At 44.5% G+C, this 25727-nt stretch overlaps 1 protein-coding gene across 5 annotated transcripts in view; it reads right to left on the reverse strand.

The window, feature by feature from the left end:
- Positions 1-25727, reverse strand: part of atp2b4 (ATPase plasma membrane Ca2+ transporting 4) — a 128272-nt gene that overhangs the window by 54865 nt on the left and 47680 nt on the right. For all 5 annotated transcript variants that reach the window (XM_066670227.1, XM_066670222.1, XM_066670221.1 and 2 more), the window contains exon 2: positions 9822-10257. In XM_066670227.1, the coding sequence (XP_066526324.1) occupies positions 9822-10017 (196 nt within the window). In that variant the 5' untranslated portion in view covers positions 10018-10257. The remainder of the gene's footprint in view (positions 1-9821; positions 10258-25727) is intronic.

A 25727-nucleotide genomic window follows, 5' to 3' on the forward strand; every position in this document is an offset into this window, starting at 1 on the left:
CTCTCTGTGTCTGCGTGGATTTCCTCCGGGTAACTGTCTGTGAGGAGTGTGGTGTGTTCTCCCTGTGTCTGCGTGGGTTTCCTCCAGGTGACTGGCTGTGTGGAGTGTGGTGTGTTCTCCCTGTGTCTGCGTGGGCTTCCTCCGGGTGACTGGCTGTGAGGAGTGTGGTGTGTTCTCCCTGTGTCTGCGTGGGTTTCCTCTGGGTGACTGTCTGTGAGGAGTGTGGTGTGTTCTCCCTGTGTCTGCGTGGGTTTCCTCTGGGTGACTGTCTGTCAGGAGTGTGGTGTGTTCTCTCTGTGTCTGCGTGGGTTTCCTCCGGGTGCTCCGGTTTCCTCCCACGCTCCAAAAAACACACGTTAGTAGGTGGATTGGAGACTCAAAAGTGTCCGTAGGTGTGAGTGTGTCAGCGAATGTGTGAGTGTGTGTCGCCCTGTGAAGGACCGGCATCCCCTCCAGGGTGTGTTCCCGCTTTTTACGCAGTGATTCTGGGTAGGCTCTGGACCCACCGCTGCCCTGAACTGGATAAGTGCTTACAGATAATGAATGAATGAATGAATGTTAAACTAGAAAATGTGCACTAACATTCACAAGAACATTCCATGTTGAGGTGTTACACCCCACCCAAAACTGTACAGTCATAGCCAGACGCTCTTGGGGTTGTTTAAAAGAATGTGCTTAAATTTGACTTTAAATATGCTCCATTTTCTCACTGAAAGAGTAGCTTTTACCATCGGGTCCAGAGTTTTTCTGCACGGGCCGAGCTGAGAGGTTGATATGAGTTCTTCAAAACATGCACTGCATAAGGGCTGTGGCTTTTTGGAGCACAGCCATGGCGCACTGTCTCTCTCTCTCTCTCTCTCTCTCTCTCTCTCTCTCATGTCTGCGCATGTGTGTACATGTTTGTGTGTGTGTTCACACGCCTCGGTGAGGATTATCCATTTTCCATCACAACATTACTCTTCCCGAAACGTAATTAAATCGCACAACCTGTTGTTATATACACCTACAGTGGGTATATTAGGAACGGCTTGGGTTACAGGAAAGAGACATGCCCTTGAAAAGAGGATGTCTTGTTCAGAAAGTTCTATTGTGTGTGTATTTTGTGTGTGTGTGTGTGTGTGTGTTCGCATGTTTTTCCATCTGCGCCCTCTATAAACTATAATGCCAGCAAAAACAGTCGATGAATCCCAACAATCTCCATTAACAAATCGGCCTACAAAAAACAGCACAGAGCCCATGGCCGAGCCAACAGCCCTCACCTGATGAAACCTACTCAGTCCAGGCTGGTTACAATGTGCATGTTTTTGCATGCCCTGCCTTTCGCTCTAATTACAGTCATTCAGATTATATGAGTGACTGACTGACTGAAATGATGTGAGCATGTACGCAAATGTGTGTGTGTGAGGGTAAGTGAGGCGGCTTGTCATCGCAAACAATTTCATACTCAACGAGTGTCCATTTGTCAACATGACACATCAAATGGCAAAACAGCAAAGTGAAAGAGCTCGGCTGATTCACCCCAAACGATGCTAATTTTCCGATTAATAAACGAGCACACGCTGTGCATATATAGTGTTATTTTAATTAAAAACTGCCATATGCAGCTTAAGCTTTAATTACATGGATGAAACCTGTGATTTATTGAACAGCGCGCTCCGTTTTAAGTGTTTCAAAGAACAAACGTAGTCGCAGCGATGGGTAAAAGTCTCTTGGGATTCCACTGGCCGCTCCGCTGGTCACTCCGAATAAATTACAAGCTGGAAATAAATCACATGCAGGAAACGGCAGGGCTTTTTCATTATTATTGACCTTAGTTTACACATGTATCTCACAACATTGCACATATGCAGCAGGAGGCGGTAAGTAAAAGTATACGATGGAACAGTTGGTAGAATGCCGTGCGTCTGACCGTTGGCCTCCACGGCTATTTAAACAAGCACTCATTTTATGATCAGATATAACGCTGCTTATAAATACATGTATTTAAATACCCATTGTACCCATGAGAAGAAAGGATGGGATTTTATATGACATCAATGTAAACATCTATTCTGTCTTGATGTACTCTACATACTTTTTAATGAGCGTAAACACAAACAAGCAGCGTGTTTTTCCATTCGACTCTCAGACCACACGCACTGCCAGCCGCCTCAGGTCCAGCACACAGTAAATGCAGAGTAAAACGGTTTCTTATAGCTCTTAATAATATTTGAGCGTCCTAAAAATGGAATCCAAAGCCCTGCCTGAGCAACGACGAGATGAAAAGTGGAAATGGACCGCTCGGTGCACTACAGCGTCTGAGAATAGAAACAGCTAGAGTTGTGCTTTTTATAGGAATGTGTTCACTCACGTTTTATTACGGGCGGTGACTGGCTGTGAAGCTACGATGACAAACCACAAGGGGAAAGCACAGGTAAACAAGAAGAAGAAGAGTATTTCTGGCTAAAACGTGGGATATTAGCTAAAAAAAGAAGCCCGTGGTCAAACGTCACACTGCCCTTGAGGAGCTCGAGTGACGGGAGATTTTTATTCAATGCAAAGCTTTGATCATGTTTTATTTTTTTCAAAGAACAACACACACACACACACACACACATAAACACACACTAATACTGATCCTCATGACAGACACTAGTGTAGTGAGCCTTGACCTGTCAACACCTCCTATAGAGGCTCCATAACACAATCTGCCTAAATCCATCTTAAGGGATTAATGATCCCCTTAGCCTTCACCGGGTCAGTGTTGTAGCCCCCACCCCAGCACTGGACCATGGAGCAGTGGAGCAATGGGGCTCCATGCGGTTCCTTTGGGAGCCGTGGCCTGGCGTTTTTGAACCAGAACTAACTCTTAAACGTCAAAACAAAGCAAAGGGGCACAATCTACCTATGAATATCTTTAATTCATTTCAGTAGAAACACAGGGTGATCCTGGATCTACAAATATGGCGTTTATAAAAAATAGACCATGTGTCGTGATTCTGTTTCCCCCGTATCAGAGGAACTACTCTTCTAGGTATGATCTTATTCAGTTAGCCTCTAGCATATCCTCACTCGTATGGATGACCAGGGAGTCGTGGTCAGTGGTGCGCATAAAGGGGTTCTGACACCCTGTCCCTTGGCTCCTCTGCCTCTAGCGCCTTTTCAACAAAACGCCCATCACTCTGCAACACACACAAACTCCAGGGTATGTACATGTGATCGGGGGCTTTCGACCTCTCACAGACGTGTAGCTCCCGTCATGAACAGCAGGGTTCTAGTGCACCGTTCTCTCCCTCTACTTCTCATAAAGGTCCAGTGCGACGTGATTTGTGGTGAAGAAGGGACCAAGTTGAACATTACCTTTGGATGTAAATAAAGTCATAAATATATTTCCCTGGGGGAACACAAATTCAGGCAAACATTGAGCTGTTAAAATGATATTAACCATAAACAGGACTGTAATGGCAGAAATACTCTGTATTCAACCTTTGATCTATGAAGTAAAACAGTCTCTAGAACGTCCATTTGTCTATTTATTTTTTCTTAAACAGACTTTATAACTGTCCGACAGTCTAAACGTAATTAAAGCTGGAGGACATTACTGAGCAGCTCGGCCCAAGGGAGTCGCCATCTACACCCCTCCCCTTCACAGTCATCAGCTATCTCACGGCTCGGCAGACATGGTATTACAGTTAAGGGAGGATAATGCAGTAGAAGTTGCGTCCATCTGCATTTGCTTCCTCCCTCAGTCGATCTGTGCTCACTCTGTCTTGATTAGTCCTGCTAGCCGAGCGAGGGAATGACATGGAGGCCCCAAAACATGGCTCTTCTGGCTTCGCATTTTGGTTTTCTGTTGAGACAGGCAACCTGATACTAAACAAACATCGGTGCTAAAGGACTGCCTACTAAGTTTATGGAGTTATACATCAGGAAACAGAGTAAACTACAATACCATTTGGATGCCACAGTAACGTCCTTCAGGGAAAGTAAAAGTAAGTTTGTCATCATTAGCCTCTGTCACATATGGACTCTGCTAAGCTTTTAGAGAAACTCCTGAACATCAGCAGCTCTGGTCACACATCCGTTAGCGGGATAAAGTCCGTGTAATGTCTGGGACAAATATTGTGGGTGTTTGGAGTTTAAACAGAGGAGCTGTGTGTGTGTGAATGCAGAGTATTTCTGTGTGAAAGGGGCAAATGATACCGTCACACAGTTATTCAGACACACGTGCAGAAGGTAAATGGAATATCAAAGTAAAACTGGGCAAAGGGTTTCTCTTACACCTGGACCCCAAATGGCCCCTTTCTTCCATCACAAAAACATTTAGTGATTCATTAATTCCTTCATTTCCTTTCACTCATTGACAGTCTGAATGACAGTTCATAAATCACCACTAATCTCTATTTTTAAGCGCCACCTGTTTAAGAATTTCAAGGAGCACGGCTGGGGCTGGCCACTTCCATCAGCAGAAATCCTACTTGTGAGTAAACACAAAGCGAAGGTTAGATGTTAAATTATCTACAAAAAAAAAAAAAAAGCAAACACAAAAACACATTGATCAATAGAATTGAACAATCTGGAACAGCTCACATGTGTGAAACTGATAATAAAGCTCCCCAGCAGCTGGTTGTGGACTACGGCGCTATGTTCAATTACTTTATGATCAGCTGATGTGCCACTGATCATCCAGAATGTAATCAACATCTTTAAAGCTCTGAATGAAGTCAAATACACACAGCGTAGTGTTCCGAACATCCAGTCTAACACTTTCTCAAAAGACTAGATGATGTTTTCTGAAGCAAAGAAAAGTATCAATGACACCCTTGGATTCAGAAGAAAGGTAGAATGAGTATTTGTCAGGGACATTGTTCTGGTCTTTTATGATTTTCAACCCGCACTTGTGGCTTCTCAAGTAGAACTTCATGCGATCAACAGTTTCTGATTAGCACTGCACCACTGTTACTTTTTAAAAGAACATTAGATTTTTGGATCATTTGAGCCAAGGATATATCTCTAATCCATATATTCGTCCCAGTCTCAGCTTGAGACCATGTGGGAGAAACGATGACATCATCCTCCGAGAGCTCTCCTCAGGAATGTGACTAATCATATTTCCCCTGGACTCTCAACCACACAATTCACTTCAAACAATGGAGCACATCCCTGTTCTACTGGTTTTCATCTGTTTACAAGAGCGTCTCTGATGAAACATTAGTATTTAAAGATGGACTAGTAGAGCCTGGTAGACTGATGGGCCTGTTAAACTACTTGCATGATGTCATGATGCAGTTATTTGAGCTGTCTCCAATTATATTCCTCTATTGTTATCTTCCACAATCAGGTTTGTTTATGTTCTAACAAAACAATGTGAATTAGGTGCGTTTTCAACAACTGGGTGAAGGCAAATGCATGTTAAAAAAAACAAAAGGGGGGGGGGCAACAGGGAGTACTGCTTGGTTTCTTGATACGTTCATCTCCTTTTGAATTACCACAGTTTTATTTAGTTTTGTAGCAAACCTATGGAGCAGAAGTAGAGCAACATCCTCATCACTTTCAATGCATTTTTCAACGTGCGGAGGTCTCTCCACCATCTAAATGCGACTAGATGCAGTTTCTCGGCCGGTGCTCTGCCAGAGATGCACAGAGAAAAAGCATGAGCCGGTTGGGACCGAGACTCTTAGTTTCCCCCCCATACTGAGCTAGGGCTTTGTACAAACAGCGGAGCTTTTTTCCAGCATGCAAACTCAACAGAGAGCTAGCAAATGCTCTTTTTCACTAGATGGATATATAAATTTGCAATTAGTCCCTCCACTGCTTGCCTTCCACACGACAGCTCCACCGTCTATTTGATGAGATTGGTTAACTAGGTTTTTTAAATCTTTGGAAAACTGCAATTTTAAAACAGAACTGCTAAGCCACTTGGCTGACTGCTTCTATCAGATGGGATGTGTCTTCCACATGACCAGGTTAACAAGGAAAACGGGTTGGTTTTTACTGGCAGGTCCTGCAGGCGGTCTAAAATAGTAACAACTGTTAATCACAATTATTCACAAATCAATTAACCATCAGCTAAAATATCACTTCTATATCAAAAGACTATATTTCCTTTTATTTCATGATGCAATGCTACGTGGTTTAGAGGAGAAGAGACAAATGTGCACTCTGCGAGACTAATGATGATTCGCTGATCTTCACCAGCCAAGAATGCAATGGATGCTAACAGTTACCAGTGCACAGTCAAGCAAATGAAGCGCCACTGACATTTCTAATGATTTTTTCTCCCTAATGCAATCTTTCTGCCTATCGCCCCGCAGTACGGGAACGGGATTGCCATTTGGGTACGCCTGATTTATGATATTTCAAAAAAGAAATCCTCCATGGTCAGTCCTTTACAGCTGGAAAAAATATGGGCCTATCTGACCAATCTGTTTCAGAACATCACTCGCATACAAAACAGTTTCAAACACCTCCAAAGTCTCCAAGATTCTCCTGTACCCTGTTGAGCATCTAAACACAGTTTATCTAATTTGGCTCCAACGTTTCTTCTCCTCGCCCACTCCCCTGTTTAAGGGTGAACGAGAAAACATAATTACACTCCCTTCATTAAAATGAGTGATTTCTTGTGCGGAGAGCATCAGTACAGCTGTCCCTTGATTACCAAATGGAACCAAGCAATGATCTATGAAGTAATTAGGAGGACGGTGTGAAACAAATTTCGGTGCTGGAACGGACGAGTGGGGCCATATGTTAAAGCGGAGAGGAGTAGCGCTGTTCCTCCAGCAGAACAATGCAATTCCGTCAAAGCGAAGCCCTCCCTGCTCCGCTGGCGACAGCGACAGGAGCTAAATGATGCTGTGGCTGATGTGGTATTGGATTCATTTAGAAAGGCAAATTACTGATGGTATTGAATTCCGAGGGAGTGTTCAGGGACACAGCAACTGAGAACATGGACTGTCACTGTGCTTCAGAAAATGGAGTTTGCCACTGAAACTCTGCCTATACACTGCTTTCAGGTCACCACAATATTTAGAAAAAAAAAATGGGTTCTTTAGGTCACATATACTTCAATGACCAGAGAACTGCTAAACAGTACATTAAGTTAATTGTAGGTGCACCCACTGCTGATGCAGTTTGTTTAACCTTCATATTAAGGCACTGCCAATACAACGGGTCACTGTAAGTAGCCAAACACCGGGCCTAAATATCATGTGCCGACCTGAGGGGGAGGTGTAAACCCCCAGTAAAGAAGTGGCGTTTGTGATCCAGAACGAATCGGATAAGATCAGTACTCAATGCTCTCATGTCTGAATGACACCAAATCCTCTCAGTTACAACATACATTTCTTTTCAAAAGAGTAGAGCCTGTTTCTACAGCCTGGAGGGTATTCCCTACCAATTCTCATGATTTCAGAAGAATCATTCATGCTTTATGTTGACTCAACGCCAAGCCAACTCCACTGCCTGCACCGCCTGAATGTGTAATTACACCGCCAAACATCTAGGGCTGCAGCACAAATATCTTCCTCTACCCAATGTAGTGGTGTAGTAGTATTTTTATAAATCTCTGAAGTGCACTCTTTGGGGGAAAAAGGGTCCTCTTTGGGAAATGCAGTGCCAAGATGGCAACAAATACAAAGCTGGCACTATTTTCACCACTCCTCATACCAAGGCCTTTTTTTTCCTGGAGGCGTCCGTATTTTTCCCTTGTTCCACTTTACATTGGTTCTGTGACGTCCAAACCAATGTCTGAGGTTGAGAAAGAATCTGCATTCTCGCCTTCTATCGTTGTTGACAATTGTGCATCTGTGTGGTTTGGAAGACACTGACAAAGCGTATCTAGAGCTCTCGAAATTCTAAGAGAAACTAAATCCTCTGTAATCAGCCTCTTGAATTTAAGCATGACCAGCAAAGAGCAACTAGAACCCACACAGGGAGCAAAATCACCATGTCATCAAATGCCACTTACAGCACTAGTGTAAGTCATTGAGCTCCATAATTGAACTCTTCTTCTAGTTCAACGCATTAGTTGCTGGAGTGTTCCCTCCCTCCTCAAGCTTCCATCAGCTCGAGGCCTTGGGGCTCATCTCTATCACAGATCACAGACATGTGAGTGAATAAACTTGGAGGAGTGATGCAGTGGTCCCTAAGCCTGGTCCTGGAATACTCCTTCTCTACTTATTTACTGTTTAATTTCCACTACCTCACCATCTGTTTACATTTTTAGCTGGTAATTGCCACATATAGATTTGAAGCTTGAGCTAAAATAAAGAAACGTTACTCAAAAAACCCCACATTAATAAAAAATACATTTCTGCTGTGTTTTACATCACCATTCACTGATGATTTTGGTTTAATGCAACACCACGTTTCACTGTAACTGGAGGGTCACAGTTGTGCTAAAGGTAGGCTCACTGTCTGAAGGCTGTGATGTGTTCTCTGAGTGTCTGCATTGGTTTCCTCCCACATGTTGGTAGGTGGATTAGTGTGATGCCCTGTGATGGACTGGTGCCCTGTCTCAGTGTAGGCTCCGGACCCAGCGCAACCCTGAACGTGACGAGCAGTTACAGACAATGAAAGACTGGTAAGTGCATTGCTTTTGCAAAGCTCTGTGCGTGTGATTGTGTGTGTGTGTGTGTGTGTGTGTGTGTGTGTGACTGGGTGAATATGTGACGCCCTGTGAAGGACTGGCAATGATTCCAGGTGAGCTCTGGACCCACCGCAACCCTGATCAGGATAAAGCTGTTACAGAAGATGAATGAACCTAACAACTGTGGACAGCAACAAAGCCCTTCCAACCAAAACCCATATCTCATCAATTTCCACGTTTTAGCAGCGCACGGCTCGCTTGTCCAGTCTCGGCACAGCTTTAGCATATTTTTCAATTCAATGTTTCAATTCTGTCTAATGAACAGAAGAAATGCTTTAGTGATTGCTGCATAATACAATGTCATGCCAGGCATTTTTTTATTTTTTTTTTACAGAAAAATCACCAGAAAAATTCTACTTTCCAAGAGATCAACTGACAAAACAAACAACCCAAACACTGGTCTCAGAAGATTGTTCGGCTCCATCCCTGGACTAAAGGAGGCAGTAGGTGACCAAGTTAGGTTTTCTCCCTCTGTATTTGAGGATATTTAATATACTCATACAACCATGGTCTTCCAGTGCAACTGGGGATGTTTCTATCAGCTGCCATCGAGCAGTACTTGTACTCTTATGATCTGTCCTCCCAGTGTTGCCTTGTGCACAGCACACTGAAATGAACAGGACCACAGTTGAATATTAAACTAAATATTAAGTAGTTAATGCAGTTGTGTACTTCACAGTTTAACAAAATCATATTCAAGAGAAGAATGGTTTGGTTCATATTGTACTCTATTTTTTACACATTCTCTGAGGATAATTATATACGTTCACACTGTAGTTGGCCGTAAAACACATATGAAATGTTTTGTATTTTTATTTTTCTATTTAACCACCATTTTAAAGGTTTGTTAGATCTAGCAATCAGCTTTGTGTGTCACTTCCTAAGAATTATTATACAGTTCCCAGCAAGAACAGTAGGTTACACTGATACCGTGACTTTACTGACTGTATTATGGAGGTGTGTAATATTATTAGATGAAGCAGGTAGTGCTTTACTGAGGAGAGGTTTGGAGTTAATGGAAAACCAACCCACAAAATAACCGCTGATTTGTAAATGTTTGCTGTCCAAAATGGCTTTACCTCTAATTTTCTCAAAAGTAGGACCAAGGATGGAAACCACAGTTACAGTTACATCCTCCAACATTACTGCTTGATTAAGACAAGGGCTTAGGGAGTATGTGTCTGTACACTCTTACCTTCAATGGGCGATGTCTTGAGTCTGCGGCAGATCCCATGCACGTCTCCGTGGACGTTACTGATCTTATTAACCGCCTCTGCGCTCCTGAGCTCCATCAACTCCCGGAGATCCATGACCGTGCACCCAAAGTCCCCTTCGTGGTTGCCTTCGGCCACAGAGTTCCCCGGCGGGTGGTCGGCTGTGTTGTTGGCCATTTTCGTATCCCTGGTCGTGGCTCGGACCGCTAGTTCGGTGATGCTCGGTGCAGGTTTTAAGACCTCGCTGAAAGTGAAGACAGGGTCCTGACGGGTTTAACTGATCGGAAGCGTGGCAGAAATGAACGAGGACTTCTGCTGTGTTCTTGCAGGCAGTTGAAGAGAACCATCAGAGAAAGAGGCTCTGGCTAAGCATGTTACCACGTCTTTAAATCCGGGGTTTTCTTCAGCTCACAGCAACTGCAACACAGAACACATTGGAAGGAAAACCATTAGCCTGTGCAGCACTTCAGCACTAAACTCATTGCCAAATGCTAGACATTGTGATGGAACATATGCAAGTGATTTAAAAGGAAATGCTGACACCATCTAGACACACTGTGAGTAACCCTTATTTCTTTCTGAATCGTGCATTGTGCTGGGAAAATAGCCTGCAGAGACAAAATCCATTATGAAATAAAAACCTAGAATGTTTTGACATCTTCGAGTGTCTTTCATAAACCTCTATGAAAAAGGAACGGAGAGAAGGAAAGCTTTTCCATCTGGAGAAGGACTGGGATAGACGCTACAGAACCCGTAAGAGAGCAGCTCATTTCACAGGACTCACTAAGGGAGGAAGAAAGCCCAGTTCCTTTCTTCTGCGCTGGTCATACATAAATGATGCACCCCGGTGGAATCCCCGATTTTGGCACGTAGAGAGAGGAGTCGTTTGCTTTGCTGTTTCAGTGCCATTCACCCCACTTCTTTCTGCATGTTTGTGTGAGACTTTCTGAGCGAGTGAGTACAGGAAAGAGAAAGAGAGCGAGAAGAAGAGAGATTCAGAGCAAGCAAAGCACAACAAAGAGAGAGAAGGACATTCAGAGATTTTGCGAGAGCTTGTGAGAAAGAGAGAGAGAGAGAGAGAGACAAAGGGGTTCTGGTCTCAGATTAAGCTGGCAGTATGAGGTCCGTCAGTACTGGAGATAAGCGCTCTGTGCTAATGTGAGATAGTCAGGGGTCCGGCTCCAGTGGGTTTCGTGAACACTTCAAATGCTCAAAATGGAGGTCACTCTTTGATGTATGCTTGCGCTGATCCAAAACGCAACACTACAGTGGGATTCCAGTGCAATATGGCCATTCTATAGACAATCTCGCTCTTTCAAACTTCTCCACACACACACACTCATTTACAATATTCATGAGAGGCTAACCATTGGTGCAAAGCCCTGAGGTGGGTTTTAACCCAGATTGGATTACTGACCACAGCTCTTGGGTTTTTGCTCCTCTGCAGCCCGAGCTCAAGCCTTCGCTTGAAAATTACACTGATTTAACCTCTTCCTGACAGTCGCTGAGCTGCTGTGCTCAGGCATTGAGATACTCATCTTAATAAGGGCCCATCTCTAGAAGCGTTCATGGCGACTGGACACTGAAGAAAGTGACTAACCCGCTGGCAGCCTCTCATCAACATGCAGTGAGTGACCCCATTCTCGGTCCCACAGTGTCAGCAGCAGGCCTGGGAGGTGGTCATCCAGCGCAGCGGAGAGCTAACTGGTCTCTCACTCAACCTTTAAGCAGCTATTTATATATAATATTTGTACTATTTTCCCATCGCCCAAACTTCAGACCATCAGCCAAGGCACGTTTGGTGTGTGACGTTTGCTCATTTAGCTTTCCACTGCTGCTCTGAGTTAAAGTAACTAACGAGTGATGGAAGGCAATAATGACCACCAGTGCGAGGCTAAAACACCTTACACACAGGTGAAGTAGTAGACAGCATTCCACTCATTTCAGACACAGCCAATGACTGCAGAGAAATAAGAGAGAAGAAAGAGATCCAAGCCAAAACAGCTAAACACCAGAGCTGCCTCGCTCCTCACTCCTGTGCTCTCGTGTTGAACTGAACTGTGGCTCGTTCTCATTTAAAGGGACAGGCGCTGGACCGTGCCATTCTGAAGAGGCTGTTAAGACCGGGAGAGAATGGTGCTGTGCTGCTTTGATGGTGCACCAATCATTTTCTGATGAATCAATGTGACACAAGGAGTGTGCTGATTTAATAATCGCAACAAACTCATAACTATTAATAGTAATAACAACAATTGAGCAGGGCCTCTGTTGTTGGTACTTCAGAAACTGCACTGTAACTCATGGGGGCAGGTTCCCCTTGATTCCAGGAGTGCACAAAGTAAACTACATTCTGCAGCTGTAGATGGAGTCCAGGAGCAAAAATATCAAGACGACCAGAAGAAAAGTCCGACCGCTTTTTCGTTCAAACTCATACAAATGGGCTAATTGATAAAAGCTGACTTACGGCTCATCAGAAAAGGTAAGGAGTGCCTCTGTGTACGGTGCGGTGCATGACACTGTGGGCAAGCCAGAGGACATCTGATTGAGTTTAGCCTGCGAATTAGCCTCGTGTAATGGGTGTGTGTAAATGTCGGAGGGCGGAAATGCCACATGAGCACGCTCCAACCATGTTTCCAAACAAAATAGCTTCGACCCTTCAAAATGTCACCAGCAGCCAGAGGGAAGGGAAGATCTGATTTGGATGCACACAGAAATGAGTGGGACTCCCTAAAAAGCTTTGGTGGAAAAACACCTGGGACCTCTTTGAGCCAGGTGTCTTCTTTATCTGCATCAGGAGGGTGTCCTTCCAAGACGCCAGTGTGAAAAAGGATACTGTGTTATAACTAAAGCGACATTATTATAATTAGAACATCGAATTCCCCAACACACCGTCCATTCATAATATAACACCTCAATGTGTCTACACTCACTGTCCATACTCTCTGTAGCTCTACAATTACATACTATAGTCCATCTGTTGCTCTGCATACTTTCCCCCTGTTCCTCAGCGCTCAGGACCCCCACAGAGCAGGTGTGATGTGGTGGTGGATCATTCTCAGCGCTGCAGTGACACTGATGTGGTGGTGGTGTGTTAGTGCGTGTTGTGCTGGTGTAGAGTGGATCAGACACAGCAGTGCTGCTGGAGTTTTTAAACCCTGTGTCCACTCTCTGTCCACTCTGTGAGACACTCCTCTCTCGTTGGTCCACCTTGTAGATGTAAAGTCAGAGACAGTAGCTCATCTGTCGCTGCACAGTGTGTGTCGCTCGTCCTCTAGTCCTTCATCAGTGACACAGGACGCTGTCGGCTGGATGTTTTTGGTCGGTGGACTATTCTCAGTCCAGACACTGAGGGGTTTAAAAACTCCAGCAGCACTGCTGTGTCTGATCCACTCTACACCAGCACAACACACACTAACACACCACCACCACGTCAGTGTCACTGCAGCGCTGAGAATGATCCACCACCACATCACACCTGCTCTGTGGGGGTCCTGAGGGGGGTTCTGACCACTGAGGGTCAGACGGAAAGTAGTTAACAAAGTATTCAGAGAAACAGACAGTCTCCAGTCAGTAATTTGAGAACTGCAAAGTGCTCCTGTGTGGTCAGAGGAGCTGAGTGAACGGGCAGTGAGTGTAGAAACAAGGAGGTGCTCATAATATTTTGACTGAACTCATGAACAGTTACTCAGTCTCATGAATAACCAAATGTATTTTACTAAATGATGTGCTGTAAAGTGGTTCGCTGGAACAAAATTACCATGAGGTTATACTCTAAGAGAAGCTGAGTCAACAGGCAACCAGTAAAATGACCAAAAGAGGCAAGCCCAGGGGCATTAAATGATGCGGGATGTTGAACACACTGACAAGCAATGACAATGGTTTGAGGAATTCGCAGCATGAGACCAATTTTGTGCAGAAAAGTCAGACCAAAAAAAAAAAAGAGTGGTAGTATACATTTTACGACAGCAGCCTTCAATAAAAGAAGGTTCTAGATTTACCGGTTTTAATAATTTGAGAAGTGCACTGCAGTGAAGGGAGAGCTCAGAAGTGATTGGGCCTGGCAATCTGCGGCGGCTTCTCGCTGGGACTTAATGTCCAAACCATTTCTGTGTGAGATTATCAGCCTGTATTAATAATCATATAAAGTAATAAGAAAAAAAAGAGGTGTATTTTTCTACGCTCGCACATTAGCCTGAAATCAAGTACATCCACCATTTCCTCTCAGACAATTCATGAAACAATTATGAAAGATTACGTTATACGGTTTTCGGAAGCGACTCAGTACCAGCTGCCTACGAAACCGGAGCTTCGCCCACAAGGGCAGTGCACATGTGGGTGTTGAGTGCTAGGCCTGCAGCTGCTGGAGATATACTACCACAGGCAGCTACTCTCCATTCACTAAGAGCGAGCCATAAAACCACTATAAAACCCTAGTCTCCCTGAGCTCCTGGCTAGTACTCACTGGTTTAACAGACTGCAGTGAAACAGGTTGATGGCAGCAGAACAAGGCTTTAAATACAGTGGGAAAATTAATAAAGCACATATGCGCTCTGTGGATTGTGGTCCAGAACCTTCATTTTAACACTGTTCTCTTACTGATAAAGCAGGTTTATATAAGTGTATGCATCTGTAACATGGTCATAACGGACAGAAACTCTCCTCCTCTACTCCCAACGATCCACCCACAGCGTAACCTGATTAGTCAGAATAAGTTTGTATTTACGCATAGCTTTAGAAGCCTTTTGTCAGTTTTCCACCCACAGTTTCATGCATTATTTCACCCCCGAACAGAACGCGGAAACCAATTAAGCTCCTTTTAATCAATACATTTACACTGTACCTCCTTATGAGCCGAGGATCAGCTTACATAATCTAGAGAAAAGAATGAAATGGAATGCTTTGGAACAGCTACCTTCAATATCAAGCATGGGCTTCGTGTCCATTATTAATCGATAAGGTTAATGTCCCAGAAAACTCAATGATGGAGCCCAGTTACCTGCAGCAAACGCACAAACCTACAGACACTTACGAACAGAAACACATTTGATAAACCACATCACGTGCCACGGTCTTCCATTTGACCGCGATTCAAGACCAATTTTCAGTCGTAGATGAACACTAGCTTTCACAAACATTTAAATTCCAATTTCAAACAGGGTTTCTCTGTTTTGCACTGACGCGGTGCCTCTAATTCGCTCCGGTGTTCTCCACTAACGAAGCACTTACGAGGCAATTACTGCTGCATGGAGAATGAAGCGCTGAAGGGTGGTGGTGGGGGGGTAGGGGGAGACACAACTGGCAGATAAATCGCACTCTTGTTGGTGAACTTTTGGCACAGAGCGTGCATTAAGCAAACGCTGGAAAGCCCACACAGAGAAGCTGACTTCTAACTGTGCCGGCAGCGAAGCTGCTGTATCGAGGGCAAGGGGGTGTGGGGGTGGTTTGCGCTTGGGCTGCCCACGTACCGCTCTTCATACATATGCATGCTGCCGAGAGAGCTCCAGAGCCTCGGCGAAACCTGACATCAGACTGTAAACAGAGTGATTAGGATGCGAGAGTCTTCAGCTGCGCAGGTGAAGAAGAAACAGCTGCTCTGAAAGGAAACCTGCTAATGGCCGATCTTTTCAGTAAGTCTTTCGTTCGCTAAATAAATAAATAAACAAACACGTGAGAAACAAAAGGCCACTTGTAAATTGGTGCAATGACACGAGGGCTTAGTGTGTTTGATTACACATGGAAGATAGGGTATATCTTATAGTTACTGTAATAAACACTGGGGCAATATTAAAGATCACTGACCCACCACAGGTTATTTTCCAAAAAATTAGATTTAGTGCAGTGCAGTATGTGATACATGAAAGAGGAGGCACACTCTATCTATCTATAGGTCTGTTTCAGTAACAATACAAAACATTTTTAATATTTATTTTCAATACGCATCATTTATATCACTGACTGACATTCGTTAAAATACTAATATTGACAAAGCTTTACGTTTTTCTGTTGATTTGATGTTTCTTGTTTGTTCTTTGACAGCTTTTATTACTGTTTATATTAATAATATAATTATATCGTAAATATACATTGTGATATAAATTTTGATCATATCGTCCAGCCCTACTTCTAAAAGGTATATGATATTAATAATCAGATCTGTATGGGTGAGTTTATTTCCCTGTTATTACATCAAAAGTGGGTGGCGTTTTCCCGACTGTAGACACAGCCTTCGAGCCCAGGGTCATCAGTGTAGAAGAACACGCCTTCGTGTGTATGCCCCGCTCTGGAGCAGCTCTAGGCGTCTCTATGAAACGAGAAAGCAGAGGAGGAAGAGAGAGGAGCTTACAGGATGGAAGGGATACTGACATGAAGAGTCCAGAGGAGCATGGGACCCCAGGACCCAGACTCGGGCTTACGGAGAGCACAGTGAGTCCCGCTGCAGCTCTCTGCCGATGCTGAGGCTGGGGCTCACTGCACTCTCCACCTGCTGCTCCTCTGTTTCTACCCACATTGTGGTCCCAGAGCCAGGGTCCCGTGGGTTCCCTGCATCATTGTCGCTGCTGTGGACAGAGCTCCATCACTTCAGAGATCATCATATACACCCTCTAACCCATGCTCGGAGTCCAGTTCGTATGTGGCTGTTCCCCTTATGTGGATGTTTCCCCTTTCGTTGCATGCTCTTCCACAGATATTATATAAGCTGTGTACGTGGAACCAAACATCTGAGCCTCCAGTTGGTGCTCCTTAAAGAAGCTGAGATTGGAAACGATCCTAAACGGTGCCTACAAATATTTGGAGATGGAGTATAACAAATAAATAGCATCATGCAAATTGCCCCACCAAATCACTAGGATTTACTGAGGTCAATTTGAATGTATTTGAATATAGCAATGGAGTTTAATCAAGCAGTCGTGACAGCCGTAAACGTATTAAAAAGGGTTTAGGGCTGAGTAATGAAAGGTTAGAAAGGCTCTAAATAATAAGTGAACTGCGCTAGAGCATCCATTCCGAGTCTACTGTACTCTATAATCGAGCCGTTCTCTGTAATCTGACAGTGACTGTATGGTATTAAGAAGGGCTGCTGCATCCTGGGTGCCCTGTTAAATTAGTAACAAAGTGAGGGTGACGTCTGCTGCGGCTCTCAGCGGTGGCAGCTCAAAGGAGGCTCTGTGCTCTGGTAAAGGGGAGTGTGCACTACTTAGTACACACTAAGCAGCCCAGCGTGAAGTGTGAGAAGGACAGAGTGGGAGCTAACGTCATATCAGCTGTACACTGTCTGAGAGGATTGGGACTAAGAGGAAGAAGGGTCTGAAAGAAAGAAAGAAAGGAGAGAGAAGGAGAGAAAGAAATTAATAAGTGAAAAGGAGCAGTATGAAATGAGAGAGAGACAAAGAGAGAAAGAGAGAAAATGAGAGAGAGAGAGCGAGAAAGAAAGAGAGGAGAGAGAGAGAAAGAAAGAAATTAATAAGTAAAAAGAAGCAGTATGAAATGAGAGAGAGACAGAAAGAGAGATAGAGGGGGGAGGGAGGGAGAGATAGAGAGAAAAAAGAAAGAAAGAAGTGAAAAGGAGCAGTATGAAATGAGAGAGAGAGAGAGACAAAGAAAGAGAGAGACAGAAAGAGAGAGACAGAAAGAGAGAGAGAAAAAGGCCCTGCTCTTAGATTAAAGAGTGTGAGCTGGAGCTCGTAGGCAGCAGATGTAAATCATGAGCCCATCTGTTTCCTCTGCAGTCCTGCAATGGCAGTGCCAGCATGGGCCTTAAGGCTCCGTATCCGCCTCCACAGCGCAAAAGCAGGACCCCTCTGCTCCCTCCCTCCCTCCCTCTTCTTCATTCTCTCTCTCTCTCTCCATTTTAAAAGGATGACTCATCTGTCTAGATCGCATCCCTGTGACTTGAGAAGTTTCAGAAACAGCGCTCCTCTTTTGAAAAGTGGGGGTGAATATCTAAACACCCGTCAGTGCAGTCAGCCCCATGCAACAATTATGCCTCTGCCTTCAGTAGCCTTCCGACGTTTGGATGACGACCTAAAATCAGGCTTTGTTCGCATACAGCTTCAAAAAAGCAAGTTTTATCTCGAATTCTTTCATCTGCGAAAGCGTGAAGGACCCGTCCCAAAGTGTACACTCCATTCCTGAAGTAAAGGAGGAGGACAAGTTCAAATTACAGCCCTCATTCATTAGTTCAGACGTTTTGCTCTGTATCTGTGTGTAATGTGAACAAACCTGTTCCTGAAACATTTAAGCACTACACCTCCGTCACCAGCAACAAAAACGGCATATATTTGGGAGATGACTCGACGAATTCAAACTGGAAAACCAGAAGCGTTAGTAGCTCGTGATGTGTTTGAGGACGAAAGCAAACAGGTCATACACTATACGTTATTACGAGGAGAAAGTGGGGGAAAAAAAAGCCGTTCGGCTGCACCAAGACACCGGCTGAATCCCAAATGTCTCCCTGTGCACCATGTAGTGCACAGTGTAGAGTAGAAGTGTAAACCACATATGAACCAATTCACTTCCTGTAAAACGAGCCTCTTGTCTGAGTGCAGTAGGTGTAACATCAAATCTATGATTCGCACATTCCCACGTATTGTATATGATCTAAAACCATATGTAAAAGTGACTCAAACGTGTTCACACAGCCCTGAAAAGATCCGATTTGAGTCTCTTCAGAACGGTAATGTGAACACAGCCTTTCTGTAATCAACAACGTAAAACAGAGCTCGGTCCAACGCCGCCACGGCTAAACCATCAAACAGAGGGAGGGGCCATGGGGGACAATAAAACAAGCCATCGTACTCCCCCATAATGGGGACAGCTACTGTGTCAGCCCTGAACATCCTCCTTTAAACAAGGTCCAGGCCAGGTGAGGCCAGGAGAGCAGAGGACAATCAGAACTGTGGAGCTCTGGCATCTATTTGACTCTGAACCTCAACAGAAGGTGCAGAGACTAGCAGTGGATCGTTACCGGTTTCCTCGCGGCAGGTAAGAGGAATACTGAGCAAATGAACAAACCCAGTGATGAAGCCCCATCAAGTATCGTTGGGATGAACCAAAATGACCGTCCAACAACATTCCCTTAACTCAGTTGAGCTCTGACGGCTGAATGGCACATAATCCACACCGAAATGTAGAGTGAAGCCTTCCCACAAGAGCAGAGCAATTACTGCAGCAAAGTAAGTCCCTATTAATACCCTTCATTTCAGAGGAAATGCTGAAGGAGCATGTATCCGAATATTTGGCTGTACTAGTCATCTTTATCCTTTGGAATTAACCTCCATTTCCTGTGCTTTTAAGTTCAATTATTAACATTTATTAAATACCTGACCTGAAGGCACTGTAGCAACCTCCAAACTTATTTACTTCATTCATTGTCTGAACCGCCCATTCAATTCAGGGTCACGGTGGGTCCGGGGCATACCCAGATTCACTGGGCGCAAGACAGGAACAGTCCCTGGAGGAGGCACCAGTTCTTCACAGGGCAACACACACACACCTACGGACACTTTTGAGTCACCAATCCACCTACCAATGTGTGTTTTTGGAGATTGGGAGGAAACCAGAGCACCCGGAGGAAACCCACGCAGACACAGAGAGAGAACACAGCACACTCCTCACAGACAGTCACCCGGAGGAAACCCACACAGACACAGGGAGAACACACCACACTCCTCACAGACAGTCGCCCGGAGGAAACCGGAAGCGGGACTCAAACCCACACCCTCCAGGACCCTGGAGCTGTGAGAGACACCACCTGCTGCTCCACCGTGCCGCCCTACTTTTAGATATGACTTACTTATTTATTTATATCTATATAATGCATTATATTTGAACTTTACTGTTTAATTCCAGCTATTTTGTCTTTGTATAATGTCCTCAGGTGCATATAAAGGCACTTGAAATAAAATGTATTATTATTATTATTATTATTGTATTGAATGTTAAACTAAACCCTCCTTTTTAATACAGAGAAGCAACAGAAGCCTGGTGTAAATGTGTGGATTCTTTAGCCTCTGGGTGGTGCACATTAGTGATGGTGGTGTGGGGGAAGCACTAGAGTGGAGGGTCCGGTCGATAGTATCTAACTAGCAGGTCCCCTGCTACTGTCTGCACAACTGGCCTGGAGAGGTTATCCATCTCACCCTGGCTCTCTGCTGCACCTCCTCTCTCAGTTTCACTCATCACTCACTCCACTCAGAAGAGAGAGAGAGAGAGAGAGAGAGAGAGAGGAGTAAAGTGAGGGTTTCAGATCAAAGCAGCTGAGTTCTGGGTTCATTTGGCAGAAGAGTGACAGACGTGAAGTAAAAGGAAAGTGGGGATGCTGCTGGAAGGAGAGAGTAGACACGGCATGATTAAGGGTAAGGGAGGGGGAATGAGAGGAAGAGGAGAATAAGAGAAGGTAGTGATAGAGTGATAGTTGGAGTTAAGAGAGAAAAGGAAAAAAAAGGCAGAAGAATGCTGGACCGAGTGAGAGAAAGGGGGGGGGGGGAGTACATTCTTATTTGAATGAATAAGATTCAGATCAAAGAGTTCTGGATGCTTTTGCAGTAGAGTGGCATACAAAGTAGGCAAGAAGTAAACGAAGGAAAAGAAGAGACGCTGCAAGGGAAAGAAAGAAGAAAAAGCAAGAAAAGAGAAAGAAGAAAGATGAGACTCAGTGGAGAGAGAGAGAGAGAGAGAGAGAGAGAGAGGGAACACATTTGTATTAATAAGGCAGAGGGTTTAGATCAAAGCAGCTGAGTCCTGGATGCTTTTGCAGAAGAGCTCACAGACATGAAGCAAACGATAAAAAAGAGATGCTGCTGGAGAACGACGAAAGGAGACAACGCATGATGAAGGAAAGAAAAGAAAAAGACAGAAAGAAAGTAGGAAGAGAGAGAGAGAGAGAGAGAGAGAGAGAGAGAGAGAGAGAAGCAAGCCTATGTGTGTAACTAGAAGCGTGTAATGGGATGTGTCTGTGTGTGTGTGTGTGTGTGTGTAGGCGGAGGCCTGCGCCTAAGCCTCTCTCTGACTGCAGCCACACCTGCCTTGCATACTAAAGCGGCAGAATGCAGAGCCCTAGACTCAGCTGCTCTCCCTGCACCAAACCTACCTACACACACACACACACACACCTCTCTCTGTCTGTCTCTCTCCCTCTCACACACACACACACACACACACACACACATACTCGACTCACAGAGAAGAGCTCAGCAATTGTGTAATGTCTGTGTAATGAGTAATAGGGCCCAGTCACATTGCGCTGCGCCGGGAGGTGTTTGTATGCCGAGGCTGGTCTCGCTTCTCATCTGCACGAGGGCGCACAGCTGGGACGCCCAAATGGAGAAGTGGAGCTTTCTGACTGCTTCTGTTATTAGATTAGTTTAACCTCGCAACAAGTGACCACAGCATAACCACGTCTCGTGTGCCACTGAAATTGATTTCGGAAAAACAGCTGCAGCGCCAAACAGACGAGACATTTACATCGCAGCTGTTTACTCGCTCCCAACATGAACCTAGCCATGCGTGTCCGGCCATTTCACTCGGATTCAGTCGACTACACTTCTGGTGACGTTCCTCATCCTGTGTCCTGCGTCGTGTGACCAGAACAATACGGGCTTTAACTTCTGACTTCACCCAAAATCAGCCGTAGAGTGTGTGTGAGTGTGTGTGTGGGTGGGTGTGGGAGTGCGTGCCCTTCTTCACTTCTTCTGCCTGTAGAATACTGAAATTATTCACCGCTGCACAAGACCACACCCTGCGGTCACATGACCAGAGAGAAAGAGGAAATCCCCTAATGAATGCGTGGGGGGTGTTAGTCAGAAAAAGAGAGGAAGGGGAAAGATCTCAGGCAAAACAGAGGAAGGTAAGCACATGAGCGAGCGGGAAAAAAGGAACATGGCTTTGTCACAGAGAAAAGTGGAGGCAGAAAGATAAAAAATGAACACAAAAAGTGGGAGCAAATAAAAATAAACTCATTTAAAATAGAGTACGCTTCCATTTTTCTTTCTGTACACAACCACACACTAAATCCATTACACGGACATGAGCCAAACTCTGTTACGTGGCGGTATTTAAAAGGGCAGGTGAAATCACAGCCACCATTGGCCCTGACGTCATCACGCTGTGGGAAACAAGAACTGAAAACAGACGGAATCAAAAGGTGAACAGCCCTGAGGCATCGGACCTAGAAACCACGAAGGAAACATAGCGACCAGCAGTCTGCTATTACAGTCTGTGTACACACACACACACACTAACATCATCACCACCAATGAAAAGACTAAAGGGGAGCAAATGATGGACTACAAATGGAAGAACTACAGAGTGCACTCACTGATCCATGTTCCTGTCTTTGCCTTGCACTGGACCACGACCTGCTCTTCACAGTGTAACGTTAACGAGACCCGTCCCTGATCCACATTCCTGTCACCCTCTTATAATGAACCCACTGACAAAGATACTCTGAAAATGCAGAAACAAAATGTCTCTGTTTTTATTACTTTAATGATGTTTCTGCGGAAGAGGCCTGAGAGAGCACATAGCTTCAGCTGTTAGACTGACCATCCGGAATATATACAGCTCTGACATGACCACAGTCTCTGTTACTAACGCTACGTTCTAATGATTTGAACCGTTGCCGGCGGTGTGTCTCAGTTGATGTGTGGAAGAATGTGACAGAAGTAAACTCTTTAAAAACAGAGGCTTCTTCAGTAAATGTAAAGCTTCTAGTTAGAATCGTGAGTCCTACTGCCGCACTCACACTGGTCTTTCCCTGAGGAAGTGAGTCTTCAGACTGACAGAGAAGGTGTTAATATGGTTCCATGTAGCACCGTTTTTAAAAATGGCTCTGTCTAGCACCAAAAAGTGCTCTACTCTTGTTACAGTCTGGTTTGTTACAACAGAAGAACTCTTTAGTGCTACACAGAACCATAGAAAACACTTTCTCCATGGACTGGATGCCTTTAAAATGAGTAGAGTGTAACATCAATTCCTCTGATATGGATTTAAATTCAGCACATTTAGTGTCAATCTTTTGCTCTTCTAAATATAACTGAGGGCAGCATGGTGGAGTAATAGGTAGTGTCGCTGTCACTGTGTTCTCCCTGTGTCTGTGCGGGTTTCCTCCGGGGACTCTGGTTTCCAAAAACGCGTGTGAGTGAATGTGTGGGTGTGTGTTGCCCTGTGAAGGACTGGCGCCCCCTCCAGGGTGTGCTCGCGCCTTGCACCCAGTGATTCCGGGTAGGCTCCGGCTCTATAGAGAAGAATGTGAATAGTTCCTCACAGTATAGTTCTGACTCAGTCTAAACCCTTTGCAGAAGAGTAGCGCTACTTACTTCAGCAAAAAGAGACAAAACCCGCATTAATATTCTCCATTTCAGTAGAAATTTTACATGAGCGTGTGTCCACAAGCGCCGGGCCACGCAGGGTATGATCCTCGTTAGTTAGGACACGGTTGAGCAAAGGGGAGATTCATTTAAGACCATCTCAGTGGTGATCTTGACCAAGATAGCCGCTCTGGTGAGAGAGAAGAGACAGACATGCTGTTATGGTGGGAGTCCAGCTGAGGAAGGCATGTTAGGGAGGGAAAAAATTGTAGACAGCTGACTTTACTTAACAGGCAACATTGTGTTCTCTCTCTTTCAGCTCCCCTCCTCTGCTTAGCCTTGGTCACAACAGCGTGCCAATAACAGGGGCCTGTGTCATGTACTGAGCCTCGAGCATCGAGAATCACTAAACGTCTTTATGTTTGGTATTAGTCGGTAGATGTCATGCATCTTCAACCTTTAAGAAAAAGCCATGCAGTTCACGTCAGTGCCTCCAGAGCTAATCAAACAGCCTTAGACTAAGGACCAGTGCTGACACAGTGGCTTGGGTAATACGTGCTGCCATCCTGGTGGTGCTCTGCTATCTTCTGTGAGAAGCATAGTCACAAACAAAACTGAACAGCGGGGTCCCTCAGGAGTTCCAGGCTGCAGAAGGAACAAACAGAACTGAATGACAGGACAGAGCCTTTGGGGAGGCAGCAGAATGTTTGTGTGTCTGACAGAAGGCACAGCGAGGTCAGCACTCCCAACTCAGCAGAGAAAGCAGTGATGGTCAGTCAGAGCTTCATACTGTGGCACCAAGCTTTTTATGAAATGCTTCTAATACCAAGTTGACAGAAGACAGAGATCCAGCACCATACTGACAATGGCAAGGAGGCCCTGGACAGACTATGAGAGCTGTTCCAATGCGTGGCACTGATGCTGCATTCAAGTGGTGTCAGTTTTATCGATAAAATGGGTTTCCCACCAGGACGCACAACATGAACCCCCTCTGAAGTTGGGTAATGGCGTAAACACTATATTTAACACGGCAGTACAGTCTACCAACAGTAAAATATCAAACAAAAACGTACAGTTTGTATTTTACTCAAAGAGTAATGTCGGTTTTATACATCTACAATGAACACATACGTTGTTTTGCTAAACGCATGTTCAAAAACACCTGTAGAAACACTAAAATACACGACCAAGTCGGGAGAATGAGGCGGCCCTCGGCAGAGCCCTCCACCCGACTTCTACTCGACTCCACGCAGGTTTTGGTCCGTTACCTGATTTGTTTTACACTCACACAGCTCCCCCCTGAAAAGTAACTGGTGATGCCTCAAACCAATGTCTCAGACAGAAACGGCGAACTTTGAAGCTGCAACAACAGCAGGTAACATTAAACGTTGTTCAATTGTTGTCTATTCGCATCGGTTCTGGGACAGCTGCATGTCAGTTCAGACAAACCAAAATTGCTTTGTCGTACCTTGATACACCATTCAGCTCTGGCTGGAGTCTTTCGTCGACCGTGAGTCCTAGGCGTGTTTGAACCTCTACAAAAGACCGTGGTGTTGTGAGTTGGATAAAACCAAACCTGATCTTTACTGTGGCGACTAGTTTGTGCAGGGTGTCTGCATGTCATCAGGTACAGTGCCAAGACTCTCGGAAAAAAGGTACAATAGAGAGTTATTATTTTCATTAAAGGTACAAACAGTTTAAATGTAGATTTAAAAAGGTACAACATTGGTTTTAAAGTCCAGTTCCCTACAGTACATGATGGTGAGGTACTCCAGATGGTGAGGTGAATATTTGTAAGATTTCATTATAGAACTGTATAAAATAAAAGATCAGAATATAAGTCCTGGAGATGAAACGGGGCGTTTGAAATCAACACAATTTTAAAATCTACAATTATAATAGAATAAGGTACAATAATGTTCACTAATTAAAAGGTACAGAACATGTACCCTTGAGTACATATTCCATACCCTCAAGGGTACCACCAGTGACCCTTTTTCTGTTCAACTTGGAACCACAAGTGAGCAGGTTCTAAAACTGTACCGTTTGAGGTTCATGGCACCAAATTTGCCAAACAGCCGAGTCGTGTAGAAGATAGGGCTGTACAGTAACGTATCGTGTGCAATAATATCTCAAAAACATTTTAAATGATAAAAAACATCAATATCGTGATTATAGTGATATTCTGACGTCATGCAGTTACATATAACATGGCGTAAATTCGTTACGTGAATCACTGAGGAACAGAGACAGGTGGAAGTTTGCTCTGCGTTCAATAATTAGCTCCAAAAGACGAGTGACTTCAGTCGTGTGCTTGTGGTTTGGAAATAAAAATATTTTGATACGATGTCAGAATTTTGGTAAGTTACGATTGTTTACACATTTGTTGTTTCATCTGAATGCTTGAAATAGTTAGATTTGTACTAAAATAAAATGTAATTAACTATAATTACCTCCCCATAAGACTCCATTAACACCTTGTCATTTCACATATCTTGAGTTATGGGATTACATCAGATCAGATGAGTTCGCTACAGTCCGACAGTTGTAGATTTACTCACTGTGTATTCAGTATAGCTT

Source organism: Hoplias malabaricus, chromosome 5 (assembly GCF_029633855.1).
Source record: "Hoplias malabaricus isolate fHopMal1 chromosome 5, fHopMal1.hap1, whole genome shotgun sequence".
NCBI lineage: Eukaryota > Metazoa > Chordata > Actinopteri > Characiformes > Erythrinidae > Hoplias > Hoplias malabaricus.